Source organism: Garra rufa, chromosome 24 (genome assembly GCF_049309525.1).
Source record: "Garra rufa chromosome 24, GarRuf1.0, whole genome shotgun sequence".
NCBI classification, from domain to species: Eukaryota; Metazoa; Chordata; class Actinopteri; order Cypriniformes; family Cyprinidae; genus Garra; species Garra rufa.
Window position 1 is genome coordinate 23,027,059 of NC_133384.1, and position 17,484 is coordinate 23,044,542.

The window sequence follows — 17,484 nt, forward strand, 5'->3', positions numbered from 1 at the left end:
GCTAGTTAAAATAATTTTCGGGCTACCAAAATCTGAAGAGTACCTGCCCGAAGGGCTACCAGAGATTTAGAAATTTTGCGAGCCCTGACCTCCTTTCTGGAAGAGGATTAATAATTAGTTGGCCTAGTGGCATAATTTTTATTATGATTTCTTTCCCCCTTTTCTGTTCCGGCCAGAGCAATGTGTTTTTGTTGTTGCTCACTCTTTATTGATTTTATTCTTTTTGTTTCTTTATCTGAAAACTGCTGAAGCAGTTTGTTTGTTGTTTGAATTTATATGAATAATCAGCCTGCTCTAGTTTAAATGGAAATATATTATTGTTAATAAGCTGAGTCTGAGAGTTTTATTTATGAGATTGTTTATTTCACATTTGCTGTTTGTAAAGGCTAAATAAAAATCAAAAGTGAACCTTATTTTTTTTGTATTGTTTTTATTAAAAATGTTTTTATATAATTTTAATAGTAGGAGCCTGGATGTATTATAGACTTTGCAAATTCAGTTTGCAGACATTTGTAGGTACAGACATCTATTGTGTGTGTCCTCGGCAGTTTTTTCCTGAGGCTTTTTAATATTTTCCATATCGATATCGGAATTATATTGTATCGACCGAAATTAAGAAATATATCGTGATATAAATTTTTGCCATATCGTCCAGCCCTAGGATTTACTTTGAAACAATTTTCATTAAAAACTGCTAGAATAAATTATAAATAATTACAAAGAAATTTTAAAATACGGATATATTATTTTCTTGTATTTTTATTGTAAAAAATACTCTAATAATCTCATTTATATTAAAATAAAATATAAAAATATATTTTAAAAGTGAAATTACCAGCCAGCTTATGGTTATGCACATTTTTTTCCACTGATAAAAAAAGAAAAAGTGAATTCAAACCATGTTTTGTATCCTATTCATTGAAAGTGCCTAATAATTACTTCTATTTTTTGGCAGAGAAAATATTTAAAGCCAATTCACTGATTTTTGTTTTGTTTTTTATACAGAGGCCCACATGACTAAACAAAAGGACGAATCAACAACATGGAGTTTTCATTCAAATCTTTTGGGAAATATATAACCCCTATTTCTTCCCACATGTTAGCATGTATTGTTTAGAAGCTGATTGGGACGGCGTCTGATTGGCATTCTGAAAGCAGGTGTGAAGGGGCTCGAGCCAAGTGTTCCATCTCCCAGCCTCCCTCATGGCCAGAGCAGAGCGAGGGGGGAGGACAGCACTTGACAGCAGTGACTCCGAGAGTGACGTGGTCCTGCCGCTGCGCATCTGTAATCACCGGGACCCACAGCTCTGTCTGTGCTGTCTGGATAAGTGACACCCGCTAGAACATTGCCCCCTAAGTTCACCACGCCTGTGCGCCTGTGGCTGCAACAACTGAACAACCTGCGCTTTAGTCTGATGTATTTGATCGATTTCAAGGAGGGAACAACCTGAAATGTGACCAAGGAATTGATTACTGCAGTCACACCAGTTTAAAATGCATCCTTGGTCATTAGAGAAGAAGCGAAGATTGAGAATGCGACCAAATATTCAAAAATCTGTCAAATCCCATTCTGTCAAACACACTGTTAAAGATAGTTTTTAGCCAAAAATGAAAATTCTGTCATTAATTACAAACCCAAATATTACAAATTACAAATATTTTGGATTAAATCCAAGAGCTGACCCTGCATAGACAGCAATGCAACAGAAACATTCAAGAACCATAAAGGTAGTAAGGATATTGTTAAAATAGTCCATGTGACATCATTGGTTCAACCATAACGTTATGAGTGACGTTTTTCTGTCAGTAACTTGGTGTTATTTTGTCAGTTGACGTTTGTGGCGATTTACAAACAAAAAATTGCTAATTTGCCACCGTCAGCTAATCGTCAACTGTCTGAAAGACAATTTAAACAAAACACTAAAGGCTTTAGTAATATATTTATAATATGTAAATCTCGGATTTCATCAAAAATATCTTAATTTTTTTTTCCGAATATGAACGAACCTCTTACGGGTTTGAAAGGACATGAGGGTGAGTAGCCTAATTAATGACAGAATTTTTAATTTTGGGTGAATTTTTGCTTAAAATAAAGATTATAGATTCATAACAACATGAAAAATCAAATAAAGTTGTGTAATTTGAACTGAATCAGAGTACAAATCATTCATTATCTAAAAGGGCGGTAACCTTTTCTGTCAGTAACTTCTTGTCATTTTGTGGCGATTTACAAAAAAGAAGGCTAATTTGCCGCCCTCAGCTAACCGTCAACTGTCTGAAAGACAATTTAAACAAAACACTAAAGGCTTTAGTACTATATTTATGATATGTAAATATTGTAAGAATACTCATGTTTTGTCGATGAAAGATCCCGTGGCGACCTTAACCGTCTTCGGTTGAACAGGACTTCTATTCGCGAATGTCTGTTTAGTGCATTCTACCTTGGAATCTAACTTTTACATAACTTTTTAATCCGTACTTGTAAGACCCTCACATCGAACTTTTGTTTTGACTTCCTTTGAGAGTATTCAAGTCTTAATTATGGAGGCTTCTGATTAGCACTGTGCGTTTTATATTTTATAATACATAAAGCACAAATAGGCTATTTAGAGGAGAACGTTATAAATATCCCAAAAAGATGGGGGAAGATCAATATGAGGATCCTAAAATACCCCTGGTTCTGTATGCATCTTCTTTCACACACACATCCACACTGAAGGACGCACACATGCATACACACCTCGATGACTCATTCAAACCGAAAACTGTTCACTTACGCTCATTCAAGTCAACTCTCTCTCCCCTCTGCGCAGACGCAAGCTACTAAATGCGTGACACTTGTCGCTGACCGTGCCTATATAAATGCAAACTCCAGCCTTCCTTTGAAGAAGTCCTAAAAGTAATAACTTGCTAGGCAACAACTGGAAGACAGACGCACTTCGCAAAGTTCAAACCCCATCCAAGGATATACCAATTACGCACAGGTACGCATCTTATCTGGAATAACAGATGTTATTGAGGTAGCCTAGTTAATGTTAGGAAATATTTTACACTGGTAATCTTTGTTAGTTAGTTTGTATTGCTATGGATGCGTCTTCGTGTTTTGCGCACAATGAGGCACCGAGCTATCCAACTTTTAACCCTAAGTGGACTTGTAAATATACACTTGTGCAATGCAATTAATGTGCATCCAAACAAATTGCATCTGTCAAGGTTTGAGCTTCGTCCCAGAGTGCGCAAAACAGTTGCTGAGAAGTTGAAATCGTGCGCATAATTGACTCACTTCTCCCGCAGATTCTCCTCGCCACTTTTTGACATGAAGCTCAATTTTCTCGTCACCACCGTGGCTCTGCTCGTTGCCTTTCCACCACCGTATGAATGTAGAGCCATCGAGAACAGCTCCAACCAGCCAGCCACGGACCCCGATGGAGAGCGACAGTCCCCGCCGGTTTTGGCACGCTTAGGGGAGGAGTACTTCATCCGGCTCGGCAACAGAAACCAGAATTCTCCCCGCTCCCCAGCCGACAGCTTCCCCGAGACATCCCAGTATTCCAAAAGAGCACTGCAGCTCCAGTTAACGCAGCGTCTGCTGGAGGGGAAAGTTGGAAACATCGGCCGCTTGGATGGCAATTACGCGCTCCGGGCGCTCGACTCAGTGGAAAGAGAGCGCAGGTCGGAGGAGCCGCCGATTTCCCTGGATCTGACCTTTCATCTGCTACGAGAAGTACTGGAGATGGCCAGAGCCGAACAAATGGCCCAGCAAGCTCACAGCAACCGCAAAATGATGGAAATATTCGGGAAGTAAACCCATCAGCCAAAGATATTTTTACATTTAGCACAAACATGAATATTCTGTACCATAGTGCTGCTTTTCCATCATGATCTATTTATACCGGTGACTTATTTATTTGTAGATATTTCAATGAAGGCGATTAGAGTACAGTAAGTGTATATGAAGCGCAAAACTGTCATCACTCTCCATCAATGTTATTGTATACGTTATCATTCAGAACTGTAGATGAAGAAATCGTTTGAGTTTCTTTGAAAAAAAAAAAGACAATATTTTCCAATACTGTATTACTTTATCTGACAGACTTGAGTTCCATTGTAACATACAGTACATTGTTTAAGTTTGTTAATAAACTAATGAGCAACCATTAATTTTTGTTGTGCAAGAGAATGTCTTATATTTATATTTTTCAATAAAACTTTGAAAGCCAGTTTGACACCTCTTGTCTAGATTATTGACAGTGAATAAAAAAATTAAAATATATCTGATATACGTTGTGTGTATAACTCTAAGGATCAATAAACAAGGGTCATCTAAAGACGATTGACTGGTGTAACCAGGGGTTGAACATTTTTTTTATATTAAATATTTAATCTATAATTTATTAATTGCAATCAAAAATCAATTTTACCACCTACCTTAAAAAATGAGCTCAAGAACAAGTCATAAAACACATATAAGGTACCTCAAAGTATATTGTAAATATCCACTGAGTTATTAAATCATAACACTTGTAGTTTTTTTTCTAGACTTGGCAGCATGTCTTTGACAACATAATTCACATTCTGTGCACAAAATATTAGTGTGAAAACTTGAGACGACATGACCATTATGACAAAGGCAGCTAATTATCAAATGCAGTATAAACACCAGCGCTGACTGAAACGTTTCACACCAAACCAAACAACTGACGTGTGGTGACTCATTCTACAGCAACTGGAGATCCTGGGTGTAGTTTCACTGAACCATGTCCTAAAGTGAATGGGCAAAGCCCATCCAAATCCGATCGATAACTCAAATGTGAACTAACAAGGCACTCAGAACTTTACGTTTTACGCAGCACTACAGAATGCATTCACCAAGTGTTGTTTTGGGGTTGTGCTCCCTGGACCTCATTAAGTTGCTTATAGCCGTTCTCTGTGTGAAGCCAGCCACAGAAGCACATCCTGTCACTGATCACCCTCCACTGGGCCAGAATATATGGATTACGCAATGTCCTGGCATCGTTATTTCAGCTCGACCACCGAGATGTGCGAACAACACTTGTTTACTCTTCGCCTACAAGTCCAGGGGAAGACAACCCTGTGAGCAAAGAGATGTGACGATTACTTCCACACTTTGCCACGGATGTTTGTTCATGTAGATTAGGCAGCTACTGTATATGCTTTTAGAACTGTTACAAATGATTCCACTACATGAGGGTAGTAACCTTTTATTTGACGCTGACGTTTGTAATCCGGAGAACATTTAAGGCGAATCATATCATTCATAACTCAAATGTCACTGCCGTGCCAACTGAAATGAAAATACCACGCGAACACTCCCTACGCAGTAAACAACACCACAAATCTTGGAAGGGTTTCTTAAGTCATCTACATTTATATTTAGTCATCCAGCGAGTTACTGAAACATAAACCTGAAAGTCACTGGTGAAATAGTTTGTAGGTGTCCATATTGTTGTGAAATGAACGCTGGACAATATTTGGGTTGGCATGTGCACTTTGTGAAGTTAGGAGGATGTGGCGGGTCTGCGTGTGCTCAGGGGTTGTGGGGGAAGAAGGGGCGGAAGGGCTTCACTCAGCGAGTCCACTTCTCCCGAGGTTGTTTGCCCAGTCCGTCCGGCCACGTCGACACGCACCTCATCCTCGTCGTCCTCCTCTTCGTCATCATCTGCAAACAAAGAGTTTAAAGGAATCGCTCACCTGAAAATGTCAATTTGCTGAAATTTTAGTCACCCTCAGGGTATCCCAGATGTAAATGAGTTTGTTTCTTCATTACTTGCTCACCAATGGAACCCTCTGTAGTGAATGGGTGCCATCCCAATGAGAGTTGAAACAACTGATAAAAACATCACAATAATCCACAAGTAATTCACACAAGTCCAATCCATCAATTAACATCTGGTAAATTGAAAAGCTGTGCGTTTGTAAGAAACAGTCATTTATCATTGCTTCTGGCCAAAATACCAGTCCCTAGTCCACAATAAAGCTTCTTTCAGTTAAAAAGTTCATTGTGTGTTGTCATATCACATCAAAATCCACTGACATATTTTGTTTTTGCTTGTAAGCAATGCTTGATCTGTGCATCTGTGTTGGTGTTTTAACCTCTTAAAACCTCTTAATAAGATGCATTTGTTTCTTACAAACATGCAGCTTTTCGTTCACAAGATTAATTGTGATGGACTGGAGTCGTGTGGATTACTTGTGCATTATGGATTATTGTGATGTTTTTAATCAGCTGTCTGGACTCTCATTCTGATGGCACCCATTCACTGCAGAGGATCCATTGGTGAGCAAGTGATGTAGTGTTAAGATTCTGTGAAGAACAGGGTTTGTACTAATACTGTAAAATTATTATCTTTGATTCGCGAACCCACTCTGAAGTCTGAATCTAAATCAAATGATTCACACTTTGCAGTCCAAAGTTCAAATCTAAACTAAACGATTCACGATCCACGCTCCGAAGTCCCAATCTGAATAATGATTCGTGAACCATTATTTTAGATCAGGGCACGGAGCACAAATCATTTGACTTAGATTAGAACTTCGCATATCACTAATGATTTGACTTTGAATTGCCAATCATTAGATTTGAATCATTTAATTTGAATAATTCAATTTGTGAAATGATTCACAAACCCATAATGATCTAAATCAAATGATTTGCGGCATTTGCTCCGAAGTCCTGATCTAAGTCAAATGATTTGCGAACCACTTTGAAGTCTGAATCTTAATCAAATGATTCGTGCTCTCCACGGTCCGAAGTTCTGATCTGAATAATGATTTGCGAACCATCATTTCAGATCAGGACTCGGAGTGCGAATCATTTGACTTAGATTGGAATTCATTAGAAATCATTTGAATTAGAAAGGGACATCAAATTGCGAATCATTAGATTTGAATCATTCAATTTCTTGAAATGATTCACAAACCCATTCCGTTCTAAATCAAATGATTTGGAATACTCGCTCCGAAGTCCCGATCTAAATCAAATGATTCGCAAACCTGCTCTGAAGTCTCAATCTAAATCAAATCATTTGCGATACATGATTAGAGGTTCCGATCTGAAACAAATGATTTGCGATATGCGGTTTGAAGTCCTAATCTAATACGAATCATTTGACTTTGCATATTGCTAATCATTTGATTTAGATAGGGACTTTAAAACGTGAATCATTATATTTGAATCATTCAATCAGAATCATTCAATTTGTGAAATAATTCACGAACCCCTTTCTGATCTAAATCAAATGATTTGCGATACTCGCTCTGAAGTCCTGATCTAAGATAAAATAATTCACGAACGTGCTTTTAAATCAAATTATTTGCTGTCCGTGCTCCAAACTTCCAGTCTAAATCAAATGATTCACAATCCACGCTCCGAAGTCCCCATTTGAATTAGATTTGAATCATTCAATTCATGAAATGAGTCACAAACCCATTCCAATCTTAATCAAACGATTCACGATACTCGCTCTGAAGTCCCGATCTAACTCAAATGATTCGCACTCCACGCTCCAAAGTTCCCATCTAAATCTGAATAATGATTCACAAACCATCATTTCAGATCAGGACTCGGAGCACGAATCATTTGACTTTGCGTATTGGTAATCATTTGATTTAGATAGGGACTTTAAATAGCGAATCATTATATTTGAATCATTCAATTCGCAAAAAGATTCACAAACCCATTCTGATCTAAATCAAATGATTTGCAATGGTTTGAAGTCCCGATTCAAGACAAATGATTTGCTCTCTCTGCTCCGAAGTTAACCAATGCGTTGCAAAACGATTCACTGTTTTGAAGCGATTCAATCAGATCGTGTATCATTTGATTTAGATCGGGACTTCGCGTGAGTATTGCAAATCATTTGATTTAAATTGGAATTGGTTTGTGACTCATTTCACGAATTGAATGATTCAAATCTAATGATTTGCGATTTGAAGTCCCAATCTAAATCAAATGATTCATGATCCACGCTGCGAAGTCCAAATCTAAATCAAATGATTCACAATCCACGTTCCAAAGTCCCAATCTGAATAATGATTTGTGAACCATCACTTCGGATCAGGACTCGGAGCGTGGATCGTGAATCTTTTGACTTAGATTCGGACTTCGGAGCGGGGATCGTGAATCATTTGATTCATATCAGAACTTCAAAGCGCGGAGAGCGAATCTTTTGATTTAGATTGGGACTTCAGAGTGAGTATCGCAAATCATTTCATTTAGATCATTCAATTCATGAAATGAGTCACAAACCCATTCCAATCTAAATCAAATGATTTGTGATACTCGTGCGAAGTCCCGATTTAAATCAAATGATTCGCGATCTGATTGAAGCGCTTCAAAAGAGTGAATCATTTTGCAACACATTGGTTTAAATTGAAAAGCTCCCTTTAACCCATCACTCTGTGCTTTTTAAAATCATTACAAACGAAGCTGAAATTCAAAAATCAATGGCTCTTTTAATTTGATCTGGCTTTTGCTAGTGAATTGCTTAAAATGAATGATCAAAGTCACGAGTTTGAATCAATCGGAGCGGTTCCTGCGTAAAAGACTCAACTGCGTAAAAGGTTCATCTGTTTACTCAGCGAATTGTCAGTACTAGTACAGTTTTATGACACTGACTGAGATAAGCGGAAAAAGTACTATGTTTTTTGAATTGCGTGAATTTTGCATGAAAAGATATGTGCTTGTTGAAAAATTAAACACGTATTTCATAGATACATTGTCTTTCAATAATTCAAGCACCTCTTCAGGAATATTGCTATTTTTAAGGGTTTTCCAGGTCTTAAAAAAAATTAAGTACTTTAAGCACCTTGTACGAACCCTGGAAGAAACAAACTCATCTACATACTGGATGCCATTAGGGTGAATAAATTTTTAGCAAATTTTCATTTTTAGGTGAACTATTCCTTTAACACGTAAAATTGAAAAGTTGCATTTTCTCAACTCAATCTGAATGTGAAGATACGATCAACCTCATACTAATCATATACAATAATGACACTTTCAAGCTTCACATTTCTGGCAGAGTTTAGAAAATTGATTGACAAATCTGATTGATACACTGAAAAGCGAGGCTGGCTTTTGAACTGGTTGCTCGTTGAATCACAATCTGAAAACATGCTTCTAAATAGCAGATGAAAACGTTATTTTCATAATCAATTCAACAAGCTAACTTGATTTAAACCCACAAATGTTGATAGTTGAAGCTGAATCAGGTTAATGAGCATTTCAGGTGAGCCGTACCTCTGGCGAAGTCGATATTGCGTAGGGCCCTGCCCTGTCTTTTGAAGCTCACAGAGTAATGATCCATGCTCTCGTAGCCGCGCTCCACTCTCTCCAGGTGCGAGGTATTCGATGCCTCTGCAATTCTAGCAAACAAGAAATCAATTTGTGTGTTTGTTCAAAATACATATTAATGTTGCAGAAAAGATCAACACTTACTTTTGCAAGAGTGGTTTGGCATTCTGTATGGCATGTGTGAGAGAAAAAGTGATTATTTATTTCACAACAAGACAAATGATGTATACAATGTATTGAATTTCTACAGGGTTCCCACAAATTTTTATCTTATCAAATCAGCCATTCATCGCTGACATGGTTTTCCATGCCAGTCTTTTGAATTCATAAATTTAAACAATTATAATTTATAGGACCCTCTAAAGACAGACTGATATTTTCATGCAGCTTTGCAGGCATGTTACAAAAGCATTTACAAAAAGAGATATCTAGACGATTAAATATTTTAAAGCAGAGCAAACTATAAAATAGTATATTTTACAAAATGAATTCCCATGATTTCTAAGTTTTCCAGGCAGTTTTTAAATAAATAAATAAGTTACATAAAAAAAAGTTTCCATTAATGTGTTAACTCAGTTTTTATAATCTATTGTAGGCATTAAGGACCTGTAAGAAAAGGGCCATCTCAGGTTCTTCCAACGTCTGGATTCCTGTCTCCATGATTTTGGTCATGGACTCCAGATGATCTCCATACTTCCCTATGAGGCCACGTATGTAATTCAGTTTCTCTTCCTGTTCAACGTTCACTTTCAGGCTCATCTCGCTCTTCCTGTCCTCCAGGATGGCATACAAATGGTCAAACTTTTCACACACCTTGGATTTTTGCCGCCTGCCATTTTCCTGTAAATATATCAAAAAAGTAAATCTAAAATTAAAATACGTTCAGGTTCATAACTGTACAGTATGCAATAGATCAAAATATATTTATATTATAAACTACTGTTCAAAAACTTAGGGTTAATTAGTTTATCAATACTTTTAATCAGCAAGGATAAATAAAACTGATCTGAAGCAACAATAAAGACATTTATAACGATACACAATTTAAAATAAATCTGTGGTTCAGAACTTTCTATCCTAATCAAAGAATCCTGAAGGAAATGTATTACAGATTCCAGAAAAATATTAAGCAGCAACTGTTTTCAACATTAATAATACGAAGAAATGTTTCTTAAGATGCAAATCAGCATATTAGAATGATTTCTGAAGGATCATGCGACACTGAATCCTGGAGTAATGCCATCACAGGAATAAATTACATTTCCAAAATATATGAAAATAGAAAACAGTTATTTCAAACCGTAATAATAATTCACGATATTACTGTTTTTACTGTATTTGTGGTCAAATAAATGCAGCTTTGGTAAGTATAAGAGACTTCTTTATTAAATAATTAATTTTTTTTTTTACTTAAACTTAAACTTAAAACTTTTAAGCTGTACATAGCATATACTAGGGCTGGGTATCATATCAATTTCTCGATTTTAATCGATTCTCGATTTTACGAAACGATATCGACTCTTATATCCCAAGAATCGATTAGTCTAGCCTGTTTTCAGTTAATAAACATAACATTGTAGCGTACCTCCCATCCAATAAATTGCAATAAGCTTTGTGCTTTGTTACTATTGATATGAAACAAAGTTTCAGATTTTAAATTCTGTCCATTTTTTTACAGTATTCGAACAATAAATGCCATTTTGGCACTGTTTAATGTGGAGTGACATATCGCTGTAGCACCTTAGTTCAGGAGAAGGAAGCGAAACATACGTGAACAGATAATCTCCGCTTTAAAACCAGTTTTAGCATGAAACAAATGTGAATAAATATCCAAAGGTATGTTAAAATAATTCCGTATCCTGTCCCATGTAATCGCTCAATCAGTGTTTCAACCGCGGAAAGATGTCAATATAACAGCTTGTAAACAATGTCAAGTAACATCACATTTACCTCAGAAAAACATAGTCGTGACCAAACTCATTAGTCAGCTAGAAAAACTTAACTCTAGAGAGGATTTTACTAAATATATGTGCCATATAACATATTCTCAATGTTTAATTTATGTTTAAATAAATCCGTCAAGGTTTTATGACAGCCATCATTTAAATGTTTATATTTCAAAAAGCAAATTGGAGTAGAAATATGTAATTGTAACTTTATTATTATAAAAACTTATGCATTTTTATACAAATCAGCTAATTTTAACCTTCAATATTATAGTAATGTAGTACCAACTGACTCTTGTATATTTTACAGCATTAGTTGAGAGATTTGCAAGTCGCAAGCTTGTGAATCAGAATTGAATCGTGAAATCTGTCAAAACCCAGCCCTTAGCATATAATCATATTTTAATAACGAATGCCACTTTATAGGCTACTACTGGAGCACAGCCATGATGTTTGATGTAAATTGCTAAACATAGACCACCAAAGTTTAAAATTTAGATTTAAAATATACTCTTAAAATCCATAGTTTGCCTACCTGTTTCTTTCTTTCGACCGTATCTAACCCTCAACCTTGCTCACAATGACTTTCTGTCAGAGAAGCCATATGCTCAACAGAGACGGCTCATTTCTGCTTGCTTGTCAATCATGGAGCCTCTGTGAACACAACTGTGAGGTCTGGAGAGAATCCAGCTTCCTGCCTGCCTGGCTCGTTGATGCCAGAGCGTGTGTATCTTTTGTCAGAGGAAGCGTTCTTACGTTCCTCATCAATAATCCTGCTCGAGTGCCAGGCTCTGGGGAGGGAGAAGCCCCCACACAGGGTAACTAACCTCTATGGTTCTGCAGGTCTCCTCCAACTGACTGATGATGCCTTGGATTCTGTCATTATTGCCCACCATCATTGCTATTCTATCCGAGAGCTCTGTCTGGAGATGAGGATGTGCGTAAGCATATTAACACACAACTGTAAAAATATATGCTGCGCATACACACTGACGCAAACTCAGCCATATATATGCAGACAAACATAAATATTAATATGCTTCAAAAGCGCATGAGTTTTTACCTTTTGTGTCTGGTAAATACTGTCAAGAGGGGCCACTTCACAGTCTTTATGGGCGCCGAACACTTTACACATAGAACAACTGGGAATGCCACAGGTCAGGCAGTAAATGTTGATTTTCTCATCCTCATGGACTTCACACATTGGCTGGTCAACCTTCCTCTCCGGAGAAGGTCTGCTGCTATGGAGAATGACAGATCCATGAGTTTCAATGTCTGATGTCTGAGGGTAAACAATATAATAAAGCAGATTCTGAGGTTCGAAACCTTTTGGCTTAAGCCTCAGATGTGGACAGGACTTCAAATTAATGCTTAACGAAATAACTATAGAGTTCACAAGGCCATATTGAGGGTTTGTGATGTGTGTCAGTACGCCTAGGAGACTCAACACTGACTGGTGAAACTAAAAATAAGTTTGCTGCCAGCTGACTGTCATCCTTAGCCTTCTGACCTGTCTGAGTCACAGGTCTTGGGAGACACATGTAGCTAGGGAATCTGTCTATTGCAGTGCAAAACACCGGCTGATTTAAAGAGCCTTAAAACATGAACCTCTCATTCAAAATCTTTTTTTTTTTTGAGTTCATAAAGTGAAACGCTTAAGTGGGACGCAAAGTGACAGGGCGGTGGAGAACTTAATCGTTCAGCCTTGGGGAATTTCATTCTTTAAAGCATGTCTGCTCTTTTTTTCCTTCATGCACTTTACTAAAAGGGCTGAAGGCTTATTACCTCTACAATAGAGGTAACTATGGAAGCCCATTTCAAAAACATAAGGAAAAAAAATGTGATTTGAATTTTTGGATTGAATCTGAGATCTTCTGAAAGCATTGTGTGTCTCTTTGGAGAAATATGTGTTTGGAAAATCTCAGAATCGACATTGAATCATTTCTCGATTCACAATGCACGATTTATTGTCCCAGCCCTAATAATTATAATACATATTTACAATATTATAATATAATTATAATATGTAATTTCAAAAAAGTCACAATTTTTGGCAATACGTTATCTCAGCTTGTCATAGTTATACAATTTCATCTCTTAATTTTGAGTTGGTATGTCATAATTTCGACTTTTATGTTAATTTTGACTTTTGTTAATTTCAGAAAGAAGCCCATTTCCACCACATAGGAAAATTAATCATGCTTTAGTAAATTGTAATGATTACATCAAAAGTTCAAAAAATCATAGTTATGTAAAACTTTTAACTTTTTATCTTATAAGTCTGACTTTTTATGTCATAATTATGATTTACCAAAGCATTTTTATATCAGTTTAGACATTAATTGATCAAAAGTTTGAAAAGTTATTGGGTCCTAAACATAATGACCAACAATATTATAAAATCATAGTTATAAATTTTCATATTTTAATAGTGTGTCATAATTATGACTTTTTATCACTTTGCCTTTTATGTCAATTTCAGAAGCCAATTTCCATCACACAGAAAATTAATCATACTTTAGTAAATCGTAATTATTACTTCAAAAGTTTAACAAATCGTCATAGTTATGCCAAATTTCAACTTTTTATCTTATAAGTAAGACTTTGTATGTCATAATTATGTTTTACTAAAGCATGACTTTATATTACTTAAGACATTAACTGATCAAATGTTTTGAGCCTACAGAGCTCCAGACTAAACAAAAATTAATAGGAAGTTATTGGGTCCTAAACATAAGCATTTATACAAATAAATATCTTTTTTTTTTTTTTTTTAAATGAGGAGGAGAAGGCCTTATATTTTATATTTTTACATTAACAAATTTTTATATTTATGTTTTTTTTTATTTTTACATTAATAATCAATATGATGCTTTTTCAAAATTTATTAAGTATGAATCTCATCAAGTTATAGTGTTTTTAAGCATTTCACATGTATTAACATAACTCAAGGCAGTAGCAATTTAAACATTTTATTTGTGAGCTTATGTTCAGCTATTCCTTTTAAAACTATTTTTAAACGTTTTGGATTATCAGTCATCAAATCTTGGTAAATACTGGTCACAGACACAGAGATTAACTTTATATTTCATCAAGGTGATTACACACTAAAAACTCCCTCAGATCATGTTTTTAACACCATTTTAAGTCTTATTTTGATGTAACAAAGTGGTTATATCTAAGCGTGTGAGTTGTTTACTTTCTTTTTTAAATTAGTCTTCTCAAATGATTCACAAATGAACAGGAAATGCGGGATTTATCGCATGAACCAATCACAGCCGAATATATTGGATATCGTATCCAATCATATTGTGATGATGGCATTGCCTCCTCTCACATGACTTTCCATAACTGAAAACTTATTCGCTATTCATGAGTCATTTGTGTACTCTATAACAAATCAGCCTGCTAAAATCATTATGACTGACTCATTAAAAAGAACCAGTATATAAAAGTCATTGGTTTATGAATCAAACATGATAATTTGATGACAGAGATTTCCGAGATGTTGCCAGCCAGATTTATAATCACTGTCACAAATTTTGTATCACAATTGGAAACATTTTACTCGCAGTCTGGAGCCCTATATTTGTCTTGAACATTTTCACCTGTTTATCCAGAAATCATCTTTTGAGGTAGTCTGCAGCTATTACACAAGCGGTCTTGTTAAACCACACGGACATCCTATAAGAGCCTCCCGAGGTGTTTGTTTCCCAGCTCTAACCTGATGTACTCCTGTTTGTACATGTCAATGATGTTTTCCACCAGAAGGTTTCTCTGCAGACCGTAGACCCCATGGCGGTCCAGGACAACTTCATGCCTGCAGGATGGACACCTGAAACGGCCACCTGACGTCACTGAGCCTCCTCTGGTGGGCAGGTATGGATTCGAGGACTGTATAGGACAGCAAAACACATCATTTTTAGAGATTACTGAATGTTTATTTACAAATATTCATGTAGTTTAGCTTTCAGAGTACTGATACTTTCCAAATAGCCTATGTGTTTAAATAAAAAGGTGATAATCAATATTATAACTACAGTAAAATAATAATAAATAAATATTTAAACAGTTTCTAAAAACCTCCACACTATTATAAAACAATGTTTTTCTTTTCTGAAAGAGGGTACACTTTTAGTCAAAAGTTTTTGAACTGTAAGATTTTTAATGTTTTTAAAAAAAAAGTCTCTTCTGCTCACCAAGCCTGCATTTATTTGCTCCAAAGTACAGCAAAAACTGTAAAGTTTTGAAATATTTTTACTATTTAAAGTAACTGTTTGAATATATTTTAAAATATAATTTATTCCTGTGATTTCAAAGCTGAATTTTTCACATCATACTCCAGTCACATGATAATTCAGAAATCATTCTAATATTCTGATTTGCTGCTCAAAACATTCGTTATTATAAACATTCTTATGTTGAAAACAGCTGAGTAGGTTTATTTTTTTTAGGTTTCTTTGACGAATTGAAAGATTAGAAGAAAAAGCATTTATCTGAAATAGAAATCTTTTGTATATTATAAATGTCTTTATCATCACTTACTTTCTATAATCTTTCCAAAAATAAAAAAATTATACTGCCTCCAAGCTTGTAAATGGTCTAAAGTACAATGTTACAAAAGCTTTTTATTTCAGATAAATGCTGATCTTTGGATCATTCTATTCATCAAAGAATCCGGAAAAAAAATGACTGTTTCAAATATTGATAATAATAGTAATAAAAAATGGTTTCTTGAACAGCAAATTAGCATATTTCTAAAGAATCAGTTATTTTAAATGGTTCAAATATTACTGTTTATGCTATGCTTTGGATCAAATAAATGCAGGCTTGGTGAGCAGAAAAGACTTTAAAAAACATTAAACACTTTTGACTGGTTGTGTATATCCATGTTTTTGTGATAAATGATGTTGACAAGAAAAAACAATATTGAAACTGTACCTGAAAAATGTCATTAGCACATTTCCTGCAAAGATTGTGTTGACAAGGAAGAATTACAACCGGTTTCGTAAAAATTTCCAAACAAATGGGACAAATAAGCTGCTTCTCCAAGCCGTCCATCCTGATTTGACGAGCAACGGCTTCACTAAAGTTGAGAATGAGACTATTTGGGATTGAGCAAATGAAATTGTCCCAGTTCTTGTACACGGGGTGAAATCAGGCCCTCTCCATTGCCCAACCGCCTGTCTGTACCCTCTATAATGAGGCTTGGCATTCCCGCACGCCGAGGCCCACTATCACTGAACGCTGTTTTTAGAAACCCGCACGTCAGAGGTTGCCATGTTTACTTGCCCATATATGAAAATGATACTGTTGACTCGACGAGCATCTCTTACACGCAATAAACACAGGAAACAAAAAAAGAAACAAAAATACATTAATTAAACACATTATACGTATTAATACATACATACAAATACTATTTAAATCCTATTTAAAATTTAGTACTGGAGTGCTGTGCCTGTTAAAAAATGACAGATGTGTAACGCGGACTCGCCATACAATAGTAAACAAGTATACACGTTTTTATATACGTTACAATTTATTTGTTTGTATAATGTATGTTAAAATATGTACAATGATAAGCGCCCAAATTGAAAAAGCTTTGGAGAATGCGGGCATCGATCCCGCTACCTCTCGCATGCTAAGCGAGCGCTCTACCATTTGAGCTAATTCCCCTACGTACTAAACCCCCCTGAACCCCCCCATTTCTGTAGACAACAGGGGCGGCGCTAGGGGTGGGTTTAGGGGGCTTTAGCCCTGAATGTTTTATTACCATGCCCTGTAAGCACCATCACTGAGTTTCCATGCGCATCAAAATAATTTCTACAACCGCAGATTCGCTCTCTGCACTTTCACCAGCGTCTACTACGTTGTCATAACAAGAAGTATGCACTGAACTCGTACTTCTGAGCGACATGTAAGCTGGCCAACGCATACAGTAGTCAACATTTAAAGTGGATCAAAAAAAATTATGAAAGTGGTCCAAAGACAAGAACAGGTATTGTTTTAGTTATAGGTCAACTTTGATGAAAGGTTTTGATCCACTTCAAATGCTGACTACTGTATCTATGGGCCAACCAGGTATCATTTTTTTTAATCATTTTTACTGAGGCTTGTCACGCAATGTAGATATTTAATTAATTATATGCAGTCTTCCTATAAGACACACACACACGCATTTAGAGCGATTATATAAACGGTTTGGTTAGCATGGTCTGT

The 17,484-nt window shown here is 35.9% G+C and overlaps 2 protein-coding genes and 1 non-coding gene across 4 annotated transcripts; 1 reads left to right on the forward strand and 2 right to left on the reverse strand.

The window, feature by feature from the left end:
• The first annotated feature begins 2,890 nt into the window (after nt 1–2,890).
• Nucleotides 2,891–4,161, forward strand: crhb (corticotropin releasing hormone b). The gene is made up of 2 exons (XM_073830941.1): nt 2,891–2,984; nt 3,295–4,161. The coding sequence occupies exon 2, from the start codon at nt 3,317–3,319 to the stop codon at nt 3,803–3,805; it is 489 nt and encodes a 162-aa protein (XP_073687042.1). The 5' UTR covers nt 2,891–2,984; nt 3,295–3,316; the 3' UTR covers nt 3,806–4,161.
• Nucleotides 4,162–4,550: 389 nt separating this feature from the next.
• On the reverse strand, nt 4,551–16,507 carry trim55b (tripartite motif containing 55b). Of its 2 annotated transcripts, none has more exons than XM_073830845.1 (8): nt 16,204–16,507; nt 14,987–15,156; nt 12,326–12,500; nt 12,090–12,185; nt 9,923–10,156; nt 9,461–9,483; nt 9,263–9,387; nt 4,551–5,680 (listed from the first exon to the last, which is right to left on the reverse strand). In XM_073830845.1, exons 1-8 carry the CDS (start codon nt 16,321–16,323, stop codon nt 5,520–5,522), a joined length of 1,104 nt encoding a protein of 367 aa, XP_073686946.1. In that variant the 5' UTR covers nt 16,324–16,507; the 3' UTR covers nt 4,551–5,519. The 2 variants fall into 2 exon arrangements, with proteins under 2 accessions (XP_073686946.1, XP_073686945.1); XM_073830844.1 differs by having other exon boundaries at nt 4,554–5,680; nt 12,326–12,503; nt 16,204–16,505.
• A 361-nt stretch (nt 16,508–16,868) lies between these two features.
• trnaa-agc (transfer RNA alanine (anticodon AGC)) lies at nt 16,869–16,941 on the reverse strand. Its single transcript has one exon. It is a non-coding gene; the product is annotated as a tRNA-Ala (tRNA).
• Between the last annotated feature and the right edge of the window lie 543 nt (nt 16,942–17,484).

Bases quoted from the DNA above. Each gene is read 5' to 3' on its own strand.
- crhb (XM_073830941.1), top strand. From the start codon at position 3,317: ATGAAGCTCAATTTTCTCGTCACCACCGTGGCTCTGCTCGTTGCCTTT.
- trim55b (XM_073830844.1), bottom strand. From the start codon at position 16,323: ATGGACGGCTTGGAGAAGCAGCTTATTTGTCCCATTTGTTTGGAAATT. The intron at 12,504-14,986 runs GTTAGAGCTGGG...CATTCTCCATAG, and splicing joins TACAAACAGGAGTACATCAG to CAGCAGACCTTCTCCGGAGA. The intron at 9,484-9,922 runs GTCCTTAATGCC...CATGCCATACAG, and splicing joins AGATGGCCCTTTTCTTACAG to AATGCCAAACCACTCTTGCA.